The following is a 21948-nucleotide window of genomic DNA, read 5'->3' as shown; positions in this document are numbered from 1 at the left end:
AGTCGCTCGTGGCAGCAACCATTGAACACTGGTCAATGTGCAGTGAACAAGTGGGGAGGAAAAGAAGGCATGGTCCCATCCCAATAAAAATAAAAAATTAACTTAACACATTTAGCAAATGGGTAAGGTTTTAGCAAACATTCCACTTTTAAACTCTGGGTGAGGGAGATGGTCTGCCAAACAAAAAGCTAAAGTTTTGTCTGTAAATGGTAAGAGGATTTGGGACGTTGAAAAAAACAAAACAACTCGCTGGAAAATAGACTAAGCTTAATACAAACGTATTACAACCAAATCCTACCTGGGTGTGGGAGAAGAGCTAACTTTCAGCTTGTGTATTACCAGAAAGCAACCTCTGTACAAATAGCACTTCATCTCAAAAGGCATTGCTCAGGTTATTGACAGCAGAAAGGTGAAAGTATAAACCTTTGAAACGGATCATATTTTTATATCTAACGGCAAGCCTGCTTCCAAAGACAGAAACGCCCCCAAAACATTCACAAATAAATAAAGGTGCAGTTCCAGGATAGATGTGCACGGGCATAAATTCTGCAATAGAGCCCTGGCTTCTTGTTCAACACACTACTCTGTCAACGTTGATTGAAATCCTGGTGCCCAGGCAAATTTTTAAGGCAAATCGAAGGTAAATCTCATGCAAACTCACAGAACTTAAAATACGACAAATAAAGCTCTCCTGCACAAAACCTGCAAAGAAACATAGGGTCAGGCACCGAAATCAGTAAAAAGTGAATCGAGTATGAAGCAAATAGCACTTTCTAAGAAGGAAACGTGGAAATACCTCTCTGCCACCCTGTGGACATGCAACCAGAGAATTCAGCTTGAAACCACTAGTGAGCCCCCACCGGGGCATCTGGAAGTGACACTATATAGGAATAGTATTACCTTAATTTCTAGCACATTTTCATACATAAAAAAAATAATTTCCTTGATTTGTGCTATAGAGCACACCAAAAAAATGCCAATACATTTTGTCCACATGCAAATGTGCAAGTAGATGGGTTATCACATTCATTTGAGCACTTCGACTGATCTGTACAACAATATTGGCGATGCTAGGCTCCCAGATTTCTGAGCACAGTGTGCTTTTTGTAGCTGGAATGTTTTTTCTCAGAAATATCAGTATGTGCATGTGCTCACAAGATATTCACATATGTTTGGTTTATATTGGATATGAACTGTGCCGGCACAAACACAGGGAGAAATGGGGGACATGAAGGAATGTTAGCAACTTACATTTCCATCTTGAGATAGAGCACCCAGTTATTTAAAAGCAGATATCTTCACACTGAAAAGACTGGAAGCCTGAGCATCATCCTTCCATGTTGACCCATGTCTCTACCTTAGCAAGAGAACGTGTTTTATGCATCACATTATTCCTTCTAGGTAATTTACTGCTTTGTTGGGAGCAGACAAAATACAATTAACCAGGTAAAAGCATCACAAAACAGTACCACACTTACGCAATTGCATGATCCATGACTCCAAGGTGCTGGTTGCCATGCTACGACTTGACCCGAAAAAAAAAGTTTGGTTTCTTCATTTCCACTCCTGTATAGGTCAAGTTAGGTTCTGCATAAGGATTCTCCATGAATATGCAGTAAGGGTGGCCTTTTGTTTCAACTTACCGTTTATTTGGATCTTTTATTAGAAGTCCTGAAAGTAATGATTTTGCATCTGCAGAAAGTGTTCTGGGGAATTTAATGTCCTCCATAAGAATAAGTTCAAAGAGTTTCTCATGGTCCTGGTTGTAGAATGGTAATCTCCCGCACATCATTTCATACATGACAACTCCGAGGCCCCACCAGTCCACGGCACGTCCATAGTCATTGTCCTCCAAAACCTATAAATTAAAGATGTGGTGTTAGAAAACATGGCTTCCAAGGAGGCAAACAATGAACGACTGAGATTAAAACAAAAACGTACAACATGGTGCAGGATAATAGGATGTTACCAACAAATACAGTATTGGCGCGATGGAGAAGGGTCTAATGTAGTGGTTCTTAAACTGTGGTACGGGTCCCCTGGAGGCCAACTTAGGGGGTCCGTGACTGTTTACAAAGTTTAATGTTAAAATTAAATGTTACAATTAGGACATTAAAGTGTACACAAATAAAGTGCAACATTGACATTTTGAAAACCTTTTCTATATTTGATTGGAAATTAAACAAAATATTTCAATATTCGAGCTTTTGTTTGGTGTATACTTTTTTTTGTATTTTTGTGTTTTGTTTTGAGATTCAAATCACATAAATTTAGAAATGTATTAGACCTGGGCCCTCAGCTTCCAACAATGACTCGGTGGGGTCCTCCGATTCCAGTAATGATTCAGCTGGGGTACACACAAGTCAAATTGTTTAGAACCACTGGTCTAGTGGTTAATGAGACAAAATGTTTTATAGTGCCTGTGACAACTCGTTTATTTACGAGGTCTTGGAAGAGATTTCACCGAATTTGGGGGCCCATGTTAAATATAGGAATATAATAATGTTAGGTATCAATCCAATACATTACTATATTGTTAAGTCTATTTCCCTATTTTCCTATTCTTTATCCTTTTTCTGATCTCTTATCTATTCTCTCTTTTCTCATGTCTTTGAATATTAGGATCTTTTTTTCTTGATATATGTTTTGAATATTACTGTTACTGACACATGGTCTCATGGAGATAGATACAAAAAAGGAATAATGCTTGAAAAGTAATTCAAAGATATTTTACCCTTAGTGAAATGTAATTTAGTGGTGAAATCAGATTTTTTATTAATTTAATGGAGCTGAGGACTGTTTGGCAGGTGTTTGGACCTTGGAAGACAGAAGTGTTGTTAAAATCTGGGATTTAGCAGGGATTGGTAATCTAGAAGCAGTATATGGCAGCTGACAGAATTAAGGACAGCTTTACATGTCATCTTTTGACTTGCAGAGACCAGATAGGGCTGACAGGATCTGTTCCCATCCCTCCCCGGAGCCACACTAGACCCTTTGGCTCCAATCCCAGAGGGAAGGAGAATCAGTTATAATCAACTGATCAGCCTTGATCGAGGTTTTTCCGCTCTTTTGTGACATCTAACAGGGTAGTTTCCGTACTACTTCCAGGTCTGAAGCCTGTGCGTTAGGTGTAAAATTCAGTGGGTCTCTAAGAATGAGGAGAAATGTTTGTTAAAAAATTTCTCTAGTATTTTGCTAACACCAGGGAGTAAGGAGATTGGCCTGTAATTTTCAACTTGTGAAGGGTCTGCAAAAGGTTTCTTTAGCAGATGTCTCGCAGTCCCACTTTCATAAGTAAGTGAGGATGTGCTGGGTCTAACAGTGATCCAGATTTTACAGTTTTTATGAGCTCTCCAATTTCATCCTTACCAATCTCAGGGAAGGCTAACAGTTTCTACTTTGCCCTCCCATCTAAAAGAGATTTGTAGGTAACATCATTCGAGTTTATTTGCCTAAAAGTGTAGTGCAGGTGTTATTCACTTATTCTAGAAAGTAATGTGCTAGTATATTACAGCAGGACTCAGAGGGTGAATGACTGCACTGATTGCTTGCCGGTTTCCTAAAAGAGTTTACAATTTTAAATAACTCTTTCAAGGAGTTCGGTGCACTGTCCATCTTAGTACTCAAATAAGTGACTTGTGCTTCTCTTATCGCGTAATGGTATTTCTTTACTAATTTCTTATAATTTAGTTTCTGGTTTCGTCATATTTTTCCTACACTTTCTTTCCATTCTTTTGCAGTCTTTTTTTGGTTCCAATTCCAATAAATCCATTGTAAACCAAGGGACACGGTCACCTCTTTGGGTGCCCGTAGTCTCATAGGAAGGAGTCTGCCCAAGGAGCTCGTCATCCAGTCCTCTAACTTTGAGTACATTTCTACTATTTCTCCCTTCATTTCGGGGAAGGAATGTGATAGGGTATTTTCACAATTTGCAGCATTCAATTTTGACCAACATCGACTGAGTCCTTGACTGTTGGACTGACAATTTTATTTCCTACTCTTTGCAGATAGAACAGAACAATGTAGTGATCTGACCAGCATAATGGGAGAGGTTATTCTAATATCATATTAGTTTTTTTCTTTTTAAATGGGATCAAGAAGATTTCCTGGTTTATGTGTAAGAAGAGTTACCGGTTGAGTAAGCTGGATGGCGGAGAGGTCTTGCAGGAGATTCTTAGGATTTTCACAGTAAGTTTTCAGAAAGATGATATACACAAGTATCCCTGAAAAGGTAAAAGTTGGGGAAATTTCTATCATGAAAATATACTTTCACTCCCTTGAATTTAAATGGGGAAAGATGCCCCCTTTAGCTCTTTCATATAAATTATGGCAACCCCGCCACCCATTTTGTTCTGCCGGTCACATCTAGCAATAGTATATCCCTGTGGGTGGGTCTCCATCACATCAGGCATGGAGTGCTACCTGAGCTAAATTTCCATAAGGAATAGTACCCCTGGCTGATTGTTCTCCAAAAAAAGTGAACAGCTTGAGACTGTGCCTGGGAAGAGATCTATAAGTAAAGTGATACAAGTGCTATTTTTGGCTATGATCATTTATATGCTCTTAAGTAGGCGTATGTATTTGTTGCCAAGTGCAGACAGGCTTGACTTTTGGTGTGTCAGCGGCATGCCCGCTGCACGCGTCCACATCCCACCGCTCATTCAACGCTGTGCCCAGACTTGACAACTAGAGCGCTCACAAAAATGGTGACCTGACAGAACAGCATCCCCGTGCACCGCTACTTCTTAAATACCGAGGCTGAAACTGACAACAAGAGGGCTAACAAAAATGGCATATCTAGTTGTCTCCACTAATTAAATCTTGCGCTGAACACGGACACGTGCAAAGTGCTGGTGCAGTTCCCCACCCCTTCTTAAATAGCCCTATTAAAAAAATAGCTAAAAACATATAAGAATCTCTTAGAACAAGGAGAGCGACCTGATAGAACAATGACCCAAGCATACAATGTAACACATAACGAACAAGGACTGACACACACAATGCACATTAAATAAACATAAAAATATTTATTCATAAATAAATGCACACAGCTTTCCCAGTCTTGTGCATACATGTACACACAAAGTTCACAGACCTCTACACTATGGCAAATGAACACTTCAAAACACTTCAGTACTGTACGCAACCGTTACACAAACACTTCCACACAATTCTGCACAAGAACATATCGCAAGACAAGGTCAGCTCTAAGAGATGGAGATGAACCTCACCAGACTTGTCGAGTAGCCAGTAGACTGACGCGACTTGTGCAATGCCCCCATTCTGCATTGCTGAATGCAGCGCCATAGAGCGCCAGTCCTTTATAACATTAACAATACCCATGTCAATCGGTGTATGTGAGACAGGGTAGTTGCCCCATGACATCTGAGGTTTGGCCTTATAGGAGCAGGAAGATGCAAGCAGGGCTCGGTCAGAGCGATCAACCGAAAACAATAAAACAGGTCTATAGGAAGCAGTGGTATCATGATTGGCTGGAGGATCATGGTGGCATGCTCATGCATTGTGCACTAAAAGCCCCGGAGAGGCAAAGCACAACCAATTACCATGCTGCGTTCTTTATGAAGCATGAGGAGTTACCATGTGTTGCTGCATTGTGTCGTCAGCTACCACACGTTTAAGCACTGGGAGACAGTTTCTACATATTAGAGCGAAGTATGGCAGTCAAAATGGCAAACCTACACAACAATCTCTGATAATATTATGCCAAAGCACTTAAACAATACTGACCAGCGTTTAAAAGCTTACTGCTGTAGTTGGACTACATACCAAATGTTTAAAACTGGAAATCTATTATGCATTTACGCACTAATTCATTATCTACTTGTTGATAAAATGCATTCTTCAGGCTGGCACAGGAACTCCCATGATTTGCGGAAGATGCTTAAAGTCGATAATTTTTTTTAATGAGTCAAGCAAACAGTCTCAGAAAACAGCCAAAGGAATCTGTGAAAATCAGGTACTGCTCCCATCAAAGTGCACCAACATCTTCAGCTGAACAGATGGAGGCAAACACCGAAAGAGAAAATAAGCTGTCTGCACACCTAGGAAAACAAATGCAGAACTTGTGCGCACCAACCTGTCATATCTTTAGAAAACTGTTTCATGCAAGTTTTACAGTTTATCTTCCAGAAATTCACCTTTTAGCGTCCACATTCCTTTTCCTAGGTCTTTTATCAACACAGCAGAAGAAAAGACTACTTTTTTTTGGATGTTGCTATGAAGCGAGAATAAACACCAAGCTTGGTTTTAATTGCAAATAAGAAGTCTGTTTTGTGCACAGAAAATTTGACGCAGTATATTAAGTATTTATTTACAGAATTTCATACAACACTGCTACAGCAGGGGAATAAAAGTTAAAGGTCACATGCTGGCTTCAGAAACAAATCACAACAGGTGATTTGCGTAATGAGGGTTCACCTTGCAAACAAAGAAAGACTGATAAATTAACCTTTTACTGATCTCCACAGAAAACCTTCATATGCACATAGCAGAAACAAAATAAATAACACCTTTTCATCTGAAGGGATCAACCTACTTTTCCTTACCCCAGGTGCCAAATGTAGTCAACTGGCCAGAGTACATGGTCTTGGTGGAAGGATAGCAGGCAGCAAGAATGGCATCCAACGCTTTTGGCAGAAGGTCAAAACAAATGCAAAAAGAACAACTGATAGACAGAATGCAGAACAATGTCATACATTCACCCCAGAACAGAGATCTGGCCTAAATCCATCGTTGTTTTGCTCACCATGCCATTCCAGTTTGAATCCAGCCATATGCAAATCAGTCTTTACCTTGGCGCCCAATGGGAACAGTCCAGCCCGAACTGCCAGGCTAGGGCCTCCCTGGACTGGAAACAAGCATCCTAGAACCGGTTTCGGGCTTTCAGCCCTCATCAGCCAGGATTGCTTGACTCCAGTGGCATGGAGAGCACGGGACCCACGTCTGGGCATACCCGTCCCACTCGGGGTGACAAATGCAAAAAGAACAATTGATGGACAGAATGCAGAACAATGTCATACATTCACTCCAGTACAGTTGCTGTTAGCCCGAAACCGGTCCCAGGATGCTTGTTTCTGGTCCAGGGAAGACATGGCTTGGCAGTTCAGGCTGGACTGTTCCCATGAGGCACAGGGTCAAGACTGATTTGCATATAGCTGTGTCTGAACTGGGGTGGCAAAGTAAGCTAAAGAATGATGATGGATAGAACCCACATCTGTGACTGGGGGTGAGTGTTTGGAAGGTTTCCACACTCCGTCCATTATTTCCACGCTTTTGCCTTGTTCACCCGAAGGTCAAAACAGCCTTTAGCTGGATTCACTCAATCTCCAAGCATGAAGATGTGGGTTGCGGAGGTTCGCCTGTAGTACTCTGTGGGACTGCAGATCCTCCTGCAGAGGAAGTTGAAGAGGACAGCAGAGGCATAGGCTCCAGGAGTTCAGAGTAACAGACCCTCCAAGCCTAATCTGCAGCTCCTTGCTATGCTCCGTCCCACCCGACTCTTCAGTATCCACAGGATCAGGCTTAGATGTGGAAAAGCACGCAGAAGGCTGGTGTCCACTGAAGGCAAAATGAGACTCCTAGAAATCCCTGAGCGAGAAACTCTAGAGAATAAAATGCTGGACACTGAGCATTTTCTAAGGTAGCTATGAAGGGCGAGCCCCAGCAGACACAGAGGTCCTTTGCCACCTTTGGGTGTAGACGCTCCTCATGGTTGGCAAGATGCTTGATGAGCTTGTCTGCTCTCTTCAAAATGCTGCTTTTATTAAATAACTCCTCAACCCATCCTATGATGTGGTGAGGAAAGAGTTAATCTAGGCCCTTACTGAGTGTCTCCTCATATGCAGAGTTACAACTCTCTGTTGTGCTTCCTGAATGAGACAACAGGTCAACATGAGACCTTTAACGGCAATTAATCTCTGTCCATGTCTACATGTACAGAGAGGGAGGATGGACATGTATGCATGCACAAAGTCATAACTAAAGTGCACACTCCCCTAACTCTCTCCCCAAAACCATGACATTTAATTTAGAGACAACCGTTGGCTCCACAGGGCCAGAATAAGGAAAAACAAGACATCTTGGAAAAATTGAGGGCACTGGGTCACATTAAAATGGATCCACATCGCCCTGTTTGTTGCAGTACCACATGGTGGTTGTGTTGTTCAAATGGAACTGCTCCTGATGGAATTCTAAACGGCCTTGGTAGCCAGTAAGATTGCACCTTAGATCCAATAGATTTACGGGATGACACTGCTCCATCATTTACCTCCAAATCATTCATGTGACCTCCAGAAATGACAGAGGTGGCATTTGTCACAACTGTGACTTCAGAACGGGGTAATGAGAACAGTATTAGGCCTGTCAGATTAGCATCTGTCATGCACCTCTGAAAGTCCTGCATCGCCACGTCAGAGATACAAATCTTTTTAAGAGGCTTCCTCAATATTGAGCCCACTTCAGATGCAGGTTGCACTGAAGGAGACAGAACTTAAAGCATCAGCAAGATTCATGATGCTAATAAACCAAGGAGCCTCAGAACAGGGTTGAAGCAGTAGCTCTCATCTGAAACAAAGGGATCAAAGCACTAAGAACGAACCTCCCCTTTGGGCAATTCTTGAGGGTGCGGAGAAACTGTAGCAGTACCGAGAGCTACATATCACAATCCAAAATCCTCTCTAGAAATCTCACAGGCAGAGGCTACCCAAGTAGGGATGTCGCCCCAGCAAGGAAACAAGCTCGGAACAACCACAGGGAAAGCCTCCTAGAAAGGAAAGTTGATAATCCCACTGACACTGAGCCTATGACATGTGTGACCACCTTCACACCTGCTTCGAATTACCTTAAGAAAATCCTGAAGAGACATTGGCAGATTTTGAATACAGGCGTTCTTGAGTTAGAACCACCACGGTTCGCATTCAAACGTTCCAAGAACATTAAGGACGTCCTGATCCAAACAAGGCCAAAGAAAAAGACACCAGCTAGACAGACAACCTTATGGCATTTACCCTCAGTCAAGGGACACTACCCTTGTGGTACATGCATGGCCTGCCCCTTTACATCCACACACAAAACTATTAGGTTAAATGATTCCTTCACCTGGGAAATGAGGGGACATACGAATTGCAACAGCACTAATTGCATTTATCTTCTGATCTGTCCATGTGATCTATATTATGTGGGCATGACTACACGCCCCATTAAGATACGCATCTCAGAACACCGTAGCAATTTCCGCTGTAAGAAGACTAACACAAGAATGTGCAAAGACTGCTTAGAACACAACCACACAGCAGACTCCTTAAGATGGTTAGTACTTGAAGCAGACCCTAAAACATCTAAACAGAGTCTCTTTTACAAAGAACAGAGGTGGATACATCGTCTAGCCTCCGACAGTACTGGCCTGAATGAAGAAATTCCGTGGAGCGCGATATAGCCATACACCCTAACCCAGAAACTAACAAGGGAGTAACCGGGTACATGCAATGCAATTTTCCCTGTATGTCTTAACTAAGGAATTAGGTTTCCTCCCCCTACTTTTTAGTTCAGAATGGCTACTCCTAAAACACCGGTTTGACTGTTTGTATTTGCACATGAGGCCTGCTACGTCGACAATGATTAACACAAAACACTGTGACTACCGGCTGGATGTGCTGGAGGCTTTTTAGGGTTCTCCAGACACTGAGTTCAATACTTTGTCACGTTCACGTGAATGATCAACTGCACACTACATTCAGCAGATAAAATAACCATCCTCGTATTTTATTAGCAACCTTACTGTTTTTACCCCTCTTGACAGTTATGAACCAGGCTTGGGGAGGTAGTAAACGTACAAACAAACTCCATTCTGTCATGGCCGCGGCATTCACACTACTGCCCACATGACCTGAGACCAGGTCACACCCCTTAGTCACATGACACCCCCTACATTTGAAAACAATGGCCGCCCCAGGAGTCAGTGCTTCCCGGACCCGGCGGCGTGGGTAGGTCTAGAGGAAGGATGCACAGCAGACTAACTGTAATAAGAGCGACGGGGTGTTAAGGTTACCTGTTTCCCGCACTTTGACTTTGAGGAGCGCGAGCAGGACACCATCTGTTACAGTTGTTATTAAGAGCTTCTGTAGGTGTTTGGCAAATGGGGTGCCGTTTTTCAACTACCTATGGCTACATTTCGACATTCACCGACCCCGCTCTCTACCTGTGGGTGATCCTTTAACACACCCCAGCGGGTAAGCGCTCGATGAGCAGCGCGACATGGTTAGTAATGGGTGAGGCTAACTCACGTAGTTTAGAGGTATATCCTGGCCCATTGGGTTAACCTCAGACTGTGCCACCAAATAGTCAGCTCTCCCCATGGACCTGGCTGATTAGCACCCCAGCGTCTATTTCGGGCGGGACACGGACCTGGTTTAAGCACAAGGGGGCAGACGCACTGATACTTACCAGCGCTAATTTTAAACTTCGCGCTGATCTAATGGACTTAATACCACGACATAAGTAGGGTTACAATGATATCTGTGGGCTGTATGAAGGCCAAGCGTTAAGCAGCAAGGGACAGATGAGGCCACACTTTATTGTAATCCTTCCTGCGATATTCCTAACACCGCGCATACCAGGAAGGACAAGAGATCGAATACATCTAGTTTACTCCTTATGCTCCACATGATGATTGCTACATTACCAGTTTTAACTACCACTTAAGACTCCCTCAAGAAGCCTCCAAACATATAGTTCAAGTCTTTAGCCTTATATTTACCTAGCGAATGTCAGCCACATTCGTTATATTCTGCTAAACCAAGCCTTGGCTTCTAAGCACAACATCTTTCTATATACAGGACAAGAACTAGACAGACTGATCCATTGCTAGTGAAGGGAGGTAGACTACACCATGACTGTAGCACTGATCAATTGATCAATACTATTCCCTCATACATAGCCATACTACATGGAAGCGTCAACCTGTTGTGCAGACCGCCGGGTACTTTTGATGCCTGGGAATCGGACACAATAGGTAAGTCCTATGTAACAATCTCCATCTACGCTGCTCTTGTTACCCACATGGGCATGTTACTCACAGAGGTTTTATATCCACAATGGTTTTAATGGTTTTAATCTATACGCTAGCCACACACTGAATGGCCACGAACTAACTAGCATGTTTTCAAGAATGTCCAAAGTCACCCACATCCTTTGTCTTGATATTAATATTGTTTGTACATGTTGTGATATGCCCTTATGTCTCCTCTTTAGGTTGATCCAGCGCAACACAGGTACATAGACACAGGAAGTAAATTTTTTCCTGTGTTATCTTGACAATCGCACTGGATACCATTGTAGATCCGCTTTAGTGTAGACAGATTTTTTGCAAAAGTAAATATCTTTTCTCCCTTAGGTCCTGAAGAATCGCGAGTTACTAAACAAACGCGAGAAACTGTTGGACAGGCCACATGAAGGGCTCGCTCCCTCCCCGCAGGACAGGGCCCGGGCCACCGTCAGCACCATTGCCCGGCCCAGCCGCCATCTTGGACACGGCACCACGCGGCCGTGCGGCCTCAGCCCGACCCCAACCCTGGGCCTGGCCAGGCCCCGACATCCCGGCACCACCCTCCACCCAGGAGGTGAACGGCCCACTTGGCAGGTCAATGGGAGTACGAAGTGTCGATGGCTCTCCCCCGCCAGGTGCCGAGCACCCCCAGCCTCCTCGGGCGCTGGCTCCACCCCCCTGCTGGGTGTCTGGACTCCCTCATCCCAGACCTCCCGACCTCCAAGGGCGAGGGTCCGGACATCAAAGGGCGCCAGACCTATAACTGAGGCAGCCCCAGGACAGGAAGGCAGTTGTATCCTGGAGTCGAGAGACACCGCGACGAACTCATCCTTGACGGACTGCTGGCGCTGCCACAGCCCTGCCTTGTGAACTATTGTCCTGCCTGCTGGCGCTGCCGCGGCCCTCTGCAACCTTCATCCTCGTTGGGACCTGCTGGCGCTGCCGCGGCCCGTTGTAACCTTCATCCTCGTGGGACCTGCTGGCGCTGCCGCGGCCCGTTGTAACCTTCATCCTCGTGGGACCTGCTGGCGCTGCCGCGGCCCGTTGTAACCTTCATCCTCGTGGGACCTGCTGGCGCTGCCGCGGCCCGTTGTAACCTTCATCCTCGTTGGGACCTGCCGGCGCTGCCGCGGTCTGACCCCTCCGAACACCGAGCTCGAGGATTGTGAGCCATCACCGTTACACCCCCGTACCCGTGGGTACCCAGACTGTCCCGCTACCCCCTTCCCCTACTAGAGACTAGAATTGAGAGGATCATCGTGTCCTGATTGCCTTGTATCGTACCACTCTACTCCCAGAAGTGCCTATAAAAGGTGTTACCCTGAACTTTGTGTGGTGTCCATCTGTGGGGGGGAAGTTACCTGTCTGTGCGATCACTGTGCTCGGCCGACCCTCCAGGTCCCCGTCTAACATTGGTGGCTAGCGGCGCGATCCGAACCAACGCGTACCGTACAGACAGTAACTCACCCTACGACTAAAACCACAATGACGACCAAAGAGAGCGGATCGGCGGAGAAGTTCCAGATGGAAAAGCTGGAATAATACAACCACCGAGAGCTCAAACAATTTTGCATGGACTTAGGCATTGCTACCACCGGGCTAAGCACAAAAGAAGACTTCAAAAACGCCCTAGAGCCCTGGACAGAGACAAATACCGCAACCCCCCGGGACCCCGCAGCCCCGGAAGTCAACACCACCCGGACGGAGGAACGGAGAACAGGCCCCTCCCATGAAGAGATCCAAGAGCGGGAAAAAAATAGATTACACGAGTTAGACTTGGCACGACTCAGATTAGACGGAGAATTGAAACTGGCGGAACAAAAAATAAACTTAGAACACTTACGGCTCAGAGAAGAGCGAGAGGAAAAACAGAGACAGAGAGACCTCGAAGAAAAAAGACTGGCATACGAGCACGAGTGCAAACTAGCGGAGATAGAAATGCGCAAACTGAACAAAAACCTAGGGGTGCCCGAGCAACCGCACTCCCCGGGTCCTACCGAGCAGAAGGTCCACATCCCCAAGGATGTGGTCCGAGAATATCACCGGAACTACGACATACAGCAGTGGTTCAAGGCCTATGAGATTGCCATGACCGCCCACCGGGTCGCTCGAAGTGACTGGGGAGCCGGTCTATGGGGGAGATTCGTCAACGAGGGTCGTGATGCCCTGCTGCAGCTTCCGGACCATCAAATGACGTCCTATGACCACATGAAGGCCGCCCTCCTCAGTCGATATGGACTTACACCCGAAATGTACCGCCAGAGGTTCCGCAACTGCACCAGGATCCCAGGTACGACGTGGTTGGAATACGTGAACTATTTCAGCCGAGCCTTCGAGGGGTGGATCAAGGGTAACAACGTAACCACTTACGAACAACTCTTCAATCTCATTGTGTGGGAGCACCTCTCCAACAACTGCTTTGTCGAGCTCAGGCAGCACCTCCTCGACAGTAAATTGACTGAACCCCGGCAGCTCGCCACCGAGGCTGACCGGTGGGAGAGCACCCGAGTGGCCCGGAGTGGGCCGAACGAGCAGAACAGAACCAACCAAGGTCACCATCGTCCCCGAGGAGGAGGAGGAGGCCCGGGCCGGGGCAGAGACGCCGCCCCGGCCGCACCCACTAACGCCACCCCGGCCCCAGCAGGCCGGGGAAACCCCCCGATGCGCCCGGGGTTCCGAGCTAACGTGACGTGTCATCGATGCCAGCGAGTCGGCCACTATGCCAGTGACCCGACCTGCCCGAAGAACCAGGCCCCCGGGCCCCGCCAGATGGCGGCCGCCGCCCTGGGAGAAGAACAAGTCTCCGAAGACACGGAGACCTATGAGTCGGAGCAGTTCGAGTGGGAACCCGCCGCCATGACCCTGGCATGCCTAGGAGGAAGAGACATGGTCCCGCGGACTCCCCTGCCCGCCAACACTCGGAAGTACAGCCAATGGGTGAGCATCAATGGGCGCAAGGCCGAGGCCCTGCGTGACACCGGGGCCAGTGTGACGGCCGTCCGCTGTCACCTGGTGACCCCAGAACAAATCCTACCAAACGTACTTTGCCCCGTCCGATCGGCAGATAAATCGGAGAGCCTGTGTCGGATGGCCTGCGTCCCCTTCGAATGGGGAGGAGTGTCCGGCATGCTGAAAGTAACTGTCCGTGACGATGCCCCCGTAGACTGCCTCCTGGGGAACGATCTCGAGAGCTCCCCGTGGGCCGCTGTGGAAAGAAGAGAGCATCTGGGGATGTTGGGTCTCCCGGACTGGGCGTGCGTAACCACCCGGTCCATGGCCACCCGCACCATCCCTAGACCAGAAGAACCAGAATGGGCAGCACCTCCGCCCTCGATCCCTCCAGAAGAAGACTTCCTCCAGACCGACCACCCGGACCCCACCCCAGAGGGGTCCACACAGCCCCCCGAGCTTCCCGACCTGGCTCAGTGGCGTCAAGAAGGGGGGCCCACCCAGGAACAATTCCGGCAGGAGCAAAGGACCTGCCCCTCCCTCGAGGGATTGCGACAGCAAGCGCTCGCCCAGAGCCAAGGAGACACCACCGGGGCCCACTGGGTTTATTGGGACAAGGATCTCTTGTACAGCGAACAGAAAATCGCAGAACTGGGGGCCGGGCGAGTGCTGGTGGTGCCCCTCCACTTCAGAGACTTCCTGTTGAACCTAGCCCATGATGTCCCCCTGGCCGGGCACCTGGGCCAAGACAAGACCTACCACCGCCTGGTGACTCACTTTTTTTGGCCCAAAATGAGAAATGACGTATCCAACCATTGCCGGTCCTGCCCGACCTGCCAGGCCAGTGGGAAGAGCGGCCGCAAACTCAAGGCACCCCTACAACCATTCCCCGTGGTGACCACCCTGTTCGAAAGGGTGGGAATAGACATTGTGGGGCCCCTGGACCCCCGAACAGCACAGGGACATCGCTTCATCCTGGTCCTGGTGGATCACGCTACCCGCTATCCTGAGGCGGTCCCCCTTCGTACGATAACAGCCCCAGTAGTGGGTCGAGCCTTGATGGGGATCTTCTCTCGAGTGGGCTTCCCCCGGGAAGTCGTCAGCGACAGGGGTACGAACTTTATCTCAAAATACATGAAGTCCCTCTGGCAACAGTGTGGGGTCACCTACCGATTCACGACCCCCTATCACCCTCAAGGGAACGGACTGGTTGAGCGGTTCAACCGCACGCTCAAAGGGATGATTGGGGGGTTGGAAGAGCCCCTCCGTCGCCAGTGGGATGTGCTACTACCGTGCCTTCTCTTTGCCTACCGAGAAGTCCCCCAGAAGTCCCTCGGCTTCAGCCCTTTCGAACTCTTGTATGGACACCCGGTGCGAGGCCCGCTCAGCCTAGTCAAAGAAGGCTGGGAAATGCCCCCTCTAAAGAACACTCCAGATGTTTTCAAGTACCTCCTAACCCTCCGCAACCAGACCAGAAGGTTCAGAGAGATGGCAAAAGCAAACCTGGAGGCCAGTCAGGAGGACATGAAAAGGTGGTACGATCAAAATGCATCCTCCATCGAATTTGAACCCGGCCAACAAGTGTGGGTAATGTCTCCCACCGAACCATGCGCCCTGCAAGACAAATGGACGGGGCCCTTCAAAGTAATCGAGCGCAAGAGCCCTGTCACCTATCTCATCGATATGGAATCTTCCCGAAACCCTCTCCGGGTCCTCCACGCTAATAGACTGAAACCCCACTTTGTACGCTCCGAACTCAGTCTCCTGATGGCAACCGACAATGGAACCGAGGAGGACTCCGAACCCCTTCCTGACCTCCTACGGTCACGGGAGAAGGACGGCTCCGTGGACGGGGTCCGACTCTCGGAGGCCCTCACCCTGGAACAGCGCCAAGACTGCCGAGTCCTCCTGCTCCAGTTCTCCACCCTGTTCTCCCTCACCCCAGGGGTCACCCCCTGGTGCTTACACGACGTGGACACTGGAGACAGTCCCCCTATCCGCCATCGGGCCTACCGCGTACCAGATCGGGTACGGGCCTGCATCCAAGAGGAGGTGGCCAAGATGCTCACACTCGGGATCATCGAGCCCTCAGACAGCCCCTGGGCCAGCCCAGTGGTACTGGTCCCCAAAGCGGCCGCCCCCGGCGCCACGCCGGAGCTCCGGTTCTGCGTCGACTACCGGGGCTTGAATGCGGTCACCAGAACAGACGCACACCCCATCCCCCGAGCAGATGAACTAATCGACCGCATGGGAGCTGCCCGCTACCTCAGCATCTTCGACCTGACAGCGGGCTACTGGCAGATCGGTCTCACACCCCGGGCCCAAGAACGATCGGCATTCTCTACCCCTGATGGCCACTATCACTTCAAGGTCATGCCATTCGGCATGAAGAATGCGCCAGCAACATTTCAGCGGCTAGTAACCCAGGTCCTGGCAGGACTCGAAGGATTCAGCGCCGCCTACCTGGACGATATCGCTGTGTACAGCCACCACTGGTCCGACCACCTCCACCACCTCCGAGAGGTGCTACAGGCCCTCCAACGAGCTGGCCTCACGATCAAGGCCAGCAAATGCCAAATTGGCCAGGGGTCCGTGACCTATCTCGGGCACCAGGTGGGAAGCGGTCTGGTGGCCCCTCTGCAACTCAAGATCGCTGCCATCCAGTCGTGGCAGTCCCCCATCACCCAGACCGAGGTCCGCGCCTTCTTGGGACTCTCAGGCTACTACCGACGGTTCGTGAGGGACTATGGCAGCATCGTAGGGCCCCTCACGGAACTCACCTCCAAAAACCAACCAAAGGAGGTCAACTGGACCCCAGACTGTCAAGCGGCCTTCGAGAAGCTGAAGGCCGCCATGTGCTCCGCCCCGGTGCTCCAGGCCCCCGACTACAGCCGGGAATTTATCGTCCAAACAGATGCCTCCGACCATGGCGTTGGGGCAGTCCTTTCCCAGCTGAACCCCGAAGGACTTGACCAGCCAGTGGCTTTCATCAGCAGACGGCTCCTGGCCCGAGAACGACGCTGGAGCACCATCGAGAGGGAGGCCTTCGCCGTGGTGTGGGCCCTCAAAAAGCTCCGGCCTTATCTCTTCGGCACCCACTTCCGGGTCCAGACCGATCATCGACCCCTGCAATGGCTCATGCAGATGCGGGGGGAAAACCCGAAACTACTACGTTGGTCCATCTCCCTGCAGGGGATGGACTTCACTGTGGAACATCGACCCGGCCAAGACCACGCCAACGCGGATGGCCTGTCCCGCTTTTTCCGCCTCGACGAGGAAAGTCCCCAAGAAGATGGGTGACTCTCCCCGCCTTCAGCTGGGGGGGACGCATGTTGGACAGGCCACATGAAGGGCTCGCTCCCTCCCCGCAGGACAGGGCCCGGGCCACCGTCAGCACCATTGCCCGGCCCAGCCGCCATCTTGGACACGGCACCACGCGGCCGTGCGGCCTCAGCCCGACCCCAACCCTGGGCCTGGCCAGGCCCCGACATCCCGGCACCACCCTCCACCCAGGAGGTGAACGGCCCACTTGGCAGGTCAATGGGAGTACGAAGTGTCGATGGCTCTCCCCCGCCAGGTGCCGAGCACCCCCAGCCTCCTCGGGCGCTGGCTCCACCCCCCTGCTGGGTGTCTGGACTCCCTCATCCCAGACCTCCCGACCTCCAAGGGCGAGGGTCCGGACATCAAAGGGCGCCAGACCTATAACTGAGGCAGCCCCAGGACAGGAAGGCAGTTGTATCCTGGAGTCGAGAGACACCGCGACGAACTCATCCTTGACGGACTGCTGGCGCTGCCACAGCCCTGCCTTGTGAACTATTGTCCTGCCTGCTGGCGCTGCCGCGGCCCTCTGCAACCTTCATCCTCGTTGGGACCTGCTGGCGCTGCCGCGGCCCGTTGTAACCTTCATCCTCGTGGGACCTGCTGGCGCTGCCGCGGCCCGTTGTAACCTTCATCCTCGTGGGACCTGCTGGCGCTGCCGCGGCCCGTTGTAACCTTCATCCTCGTGGGACCTGCTGGCGCTGCCGCGGCCCGTTGTAACCTTCATCCTCGTTGGGACCTGCTGGCGCTGCCGCGGCCCGTTGCCACCTACGACCTCTTCGGGACCTGCCGGCGCTGCCGCGGTCTGACCCCTCCGAACACCGAGCTCGAGGATTGTGAGCCATCACCGTTACACCCCCGTACCCGTGGGTACCCAGACTGTCCCGCTACCCCCTTCCCCTACTAGAGACTAGAATTGAGAGGATCATCGTGTCCTGATTGCCTTGTATCGTACCACTCTACTCCCAGAAGTGCCTATAAAAGGTGTTACCCTGAACTTTGTGTGGTGTCCATCTGTGGGGGGGAAGTTACCTGTCTGTGCGATCACTGTGCTCGGCCGACCCTCCAGATTTACCTAGCGAATGTCAGCCACATTCGTTATATTCTGCTAAACCAAGCCTTGGCTTCTAAGCACAACATCTTTCTATATACAGGACAAGAACTAGACAGACTGATCCATTGCTAGTGAAGGGAGGTAGACTACACCATGACTGTAGCACTGATCAATTGATCAATACTATTCCCTCATACATAGCCATACTACATGGAAGCGTCAACCTGTTGTGCAGACCGCCGGGTACTTTTGATGCCTGGGAATCGGACACAATAGGTAAGTCCTATGTAACAATCTCCATCTACGCTGCTCTTGTTACCCACATGGGCATGTTACTCACAGAGGTTTTATATCCACAATGGTTTTAATGGTTTTAATCTATACGCTAGCCACACACTGAATGGCCACGAACTAACTAGCATGTTTTCAAGAATGTCCAAAGTCACCCACATCCTTTGTCTTGATATTAATATTGTTTGTACATGTTGTGATATGCCCTTATGTCTCCTCTTTAGGTTGATCCAGCGCAACACAGGTACATAGACACAGGAAGTAAATTTTTTCCTGTGTTATCTTGACAATCGCACTGGACACCATTGTAGATCCGCTTTAGTGTAGACAGATTTTTTGCAAAAGTAAATATCTTTTCTCCCTTAGGTCCTGAAGAATCGCGAGTTACTAAACAAACGCGAGAAACAAATTGACCATCACAATCACATACTAGCTTACACTCAGGTAGGAAGCAGTGGATTCCACTGAGTACCAGCTAGCTCCTTTATTTTAACTAAAGCAGGAGACCCCCAGAATAAACTTGATACTGGTACTCCCAGCTTTATTTTAATTCACCTTCACATCTACACCCCCTTGGCCCCATACCCGCACTTCACATAACGGCTGTTGGATAAAAGATCACCGATAAAGTGCCCCTCTTAGAGGTGAGCCCGTTGGGTATTGCACCGCCGACCCAACGAGGAGCAGCCCAGATGATGAAGCATGACACCTGAAAGGGTGTGTGAGGGCACTACATCCAACAAAATGGATGCCCCATTGTAGGACTCTTTGAGACCAAGAGTTCTTGGGCATTAGGGTGACACGGACATTCTTTCACTCAAGGAACGGCTCAGCTCTTTTTTGTATTCATCATAGCCTGAATGTCTTGGCCTCACTGCAGAAGCGGAACAGCCTTCAATGTGACCGTTTCTAGGATGGCACCAATGAAGGACAGCCTTTGTAAATGGGATTTAAACTAATGGGATATCCCACAGAGGACAACAACATCGTCTTTTGCAGGCGACCTGACACCAACTGAGGCTTATTCGCCTTCAGCTGTGGAGGTATAGGTTTATCCCTCAACTCTGGAGAAGGGCCCTAACTGCTGATATGACTTTCGTAAATATCCGAAAGGCAAACATAAACCAGAAAGGCAGGACAGTGAAATGAAAGGGGGTGGTTCTCACTGCAAACCATAGCTACTGCCTTTGGGAGTGCAGGACTGGTGTATGCAAGTACATGTCTTGCAGTCTTAGGGACACCTTCTAATCCTTATATCACACGGCAAGCAGAACGTATACAAAGGCCATCAGTTTGAACTTCTGTCTCAGGAAAGAGTTCAGCAACCCAAGATCCAGAATCAGTATCCGGTCTCCATCATTTTTGGAGACTAGGCAATACCACAAGTCACATCCCATTCCCTGCTCCGCTTGGAGGACTATTTGGACTGTGCACTTGCCAAGCAACATTGGCACCTCCGTGTAGAGGATACAGGGGTAATCCGTGGAAGCCAGAGAGCAAACCAGGGAAACGAGAGGGGTCCTAAATCGAGAAGGACCTAGAAAACTTAGACAATCTGTTGAATCAATTGGTGTAATGTGATCAAGCACCAGCCAAATAACAAATGTTAAATTCGGTCCCCAGCTGGGCGCAGGTGTCCACTAAAGGGCGAACTAAAGTGTTCACTATGTTGCTGGGTGAAAAGGAGGTGAGGAGAACTGATGCTGCTACTGTTGTCCTCGTGGCTTGGCACCTCCTTTTGCCTGGTGCTGCGAATCCTCTACATGAGGTGCTGGATTGGCTGTGAATGCTAATGGTGTTAGAAGGTATGGCCACTAGCGTAGATCCTCAACGTCTCGTACTCCTGGTGAAATTGGCTAAACGAGACTTTGTGAAAACCTTTTTCAAAGTCATAGTAACAAACTGGACAGTGTCAGGCAGCTACTTCCAACATCCCTGAGCTTCGGAACACCGCTATTCCACATCATTAAATGTTTACTTTTGATAAATTACCGATTTAACAGCCTTTCTTTGCCCATTTATGACACCTGTCCCAGGTAACAACTTACTGCCTGGGATGCCTACTGATCCACGAGCTATACCGCTGTGCAGTATACTACTTTTTTCATTGCCCTGAATGCGAATAGTTTTGTTCACAGTACGTTCATGTAAATAAAAATAAACTATTTACTCAGTTTAGATAAATGAAAACTAAATTATTTTTTCCACTCAGTACTATATTTAAGAATCCATATTTGCTAGGCCTGCTTGGCTATCTAATCATCGTTATTTTTACACCACTGCAGAAGTGCCTTTCTCCAGGTTTCCCGACACCTTTTTCAACCTCCCCCATCTGTCACCATCTGCTGCTTTTTAACAAGCATTTTTTGCTTGATCACATAAGTATGTGAAAAATAACCAACATTAACTTGATTATCTGCAACTACATTTTAGGCATGGGTATAATAAAAAAAGAAAGAGCTGCCAAGAAACACTTAACAGTTTTAATTTGATTGGTATTGAATACAAGTGGTTTAAAATATTTCACAGATCTTTTACTTCTAAAAGTTGATTGTTTGCTTACCATCTTTTTTAAGGGAGAACGAACTAAGTAATTAGAGCAACGCAAGTTGTTTGGGGTTCAGTGTCAGGAGTTACAGCGTGATGTTCAAACGCATGCATTCTGATTATCTTAAAGTGACAATAATGAGTTGTTGTTACATGCTACTTAACTCTCAGATGGAAGATCAATGGAAGAATAGCTAACTGGATACCAACTGTAATATGTTGATGGTGGGTGGGTGTCTGGGTGTGCAGTTTTAACGAGTTGCCGATATCAACTGCGACGTTAGCCCATATGGATTGCAATATTTGCATCACTTGTAACTTTGAACCCACTTCATTAATCAGCACGAATCATAAAAAAGTAAGCACCTAATCAAGTTGGGAATTTTTTGTACATACCAGCCAAGGCAGCAATCTGCGGAAGGAGGGGTAACTAAGAATTAAAAGATTGCATTTCCCATTTAATCTGGAATTTTTGGTGAAGCAAGAGTGAAAACATTTCTAAACTCGAATCGGATAGCATCCTTTAGATTGGTGAAAACTTGTAAAGAGTCTTAAAAACAAATTCCCTAAAGAAACTTACAAATGTATAGCTACATTGGCAGTTGGGTTCACAGATGTTTTGGGATCTCAGCATCTGAGTCGGGACTTGCTATTTGATTAGCTGAAAACGTTTGTTCCAGTCGACATATTGTGTCTAAGGAATGTAATTGAGACCTAGGTTCCCTTC

The 21948-nt window shown here is 48.3% G+C and overlaps 1 protein-coding gene across 1 annotated transcript in view; it reads right to left on the bottom strand.

The window, feature by feature from the left end:
* Window positions 1-21948, bottom strand: part of AKT3 (AKT serine/threonine kinase 3) — a 1072603-nt gene that overhangs the window by 189955 nt on the left and 860700 nt on the right. The window contains exon 11 of the mRNA XM_078648582.1: window positions 1644-1858. Coding sequence (XP_078504708.1) covers window positions 1644-1858 — 215 coding nt within the window. The remainder of the gene's footprint in view (window positions 1-1643; window positions 1859-21948) is intronic.

Source organism: Lissotriton helveticus, chromosome 6, assembly GCF_964261635.1.
Source record: "Lissotriton helveticus chromosome 6, aLisHel1.1, whole genome shotgun sequence".
Classification (NCBI taxonomy): domain Eukaryota; kingdom Metazoa; phylum Chordata; class Amphibia; order Caudata; family Salamandridae; genus Lissotriton; species Lissotriton helveticus.
This window is presented reverse-complemented; position numbering and strand designations above follow the sequence as displayed.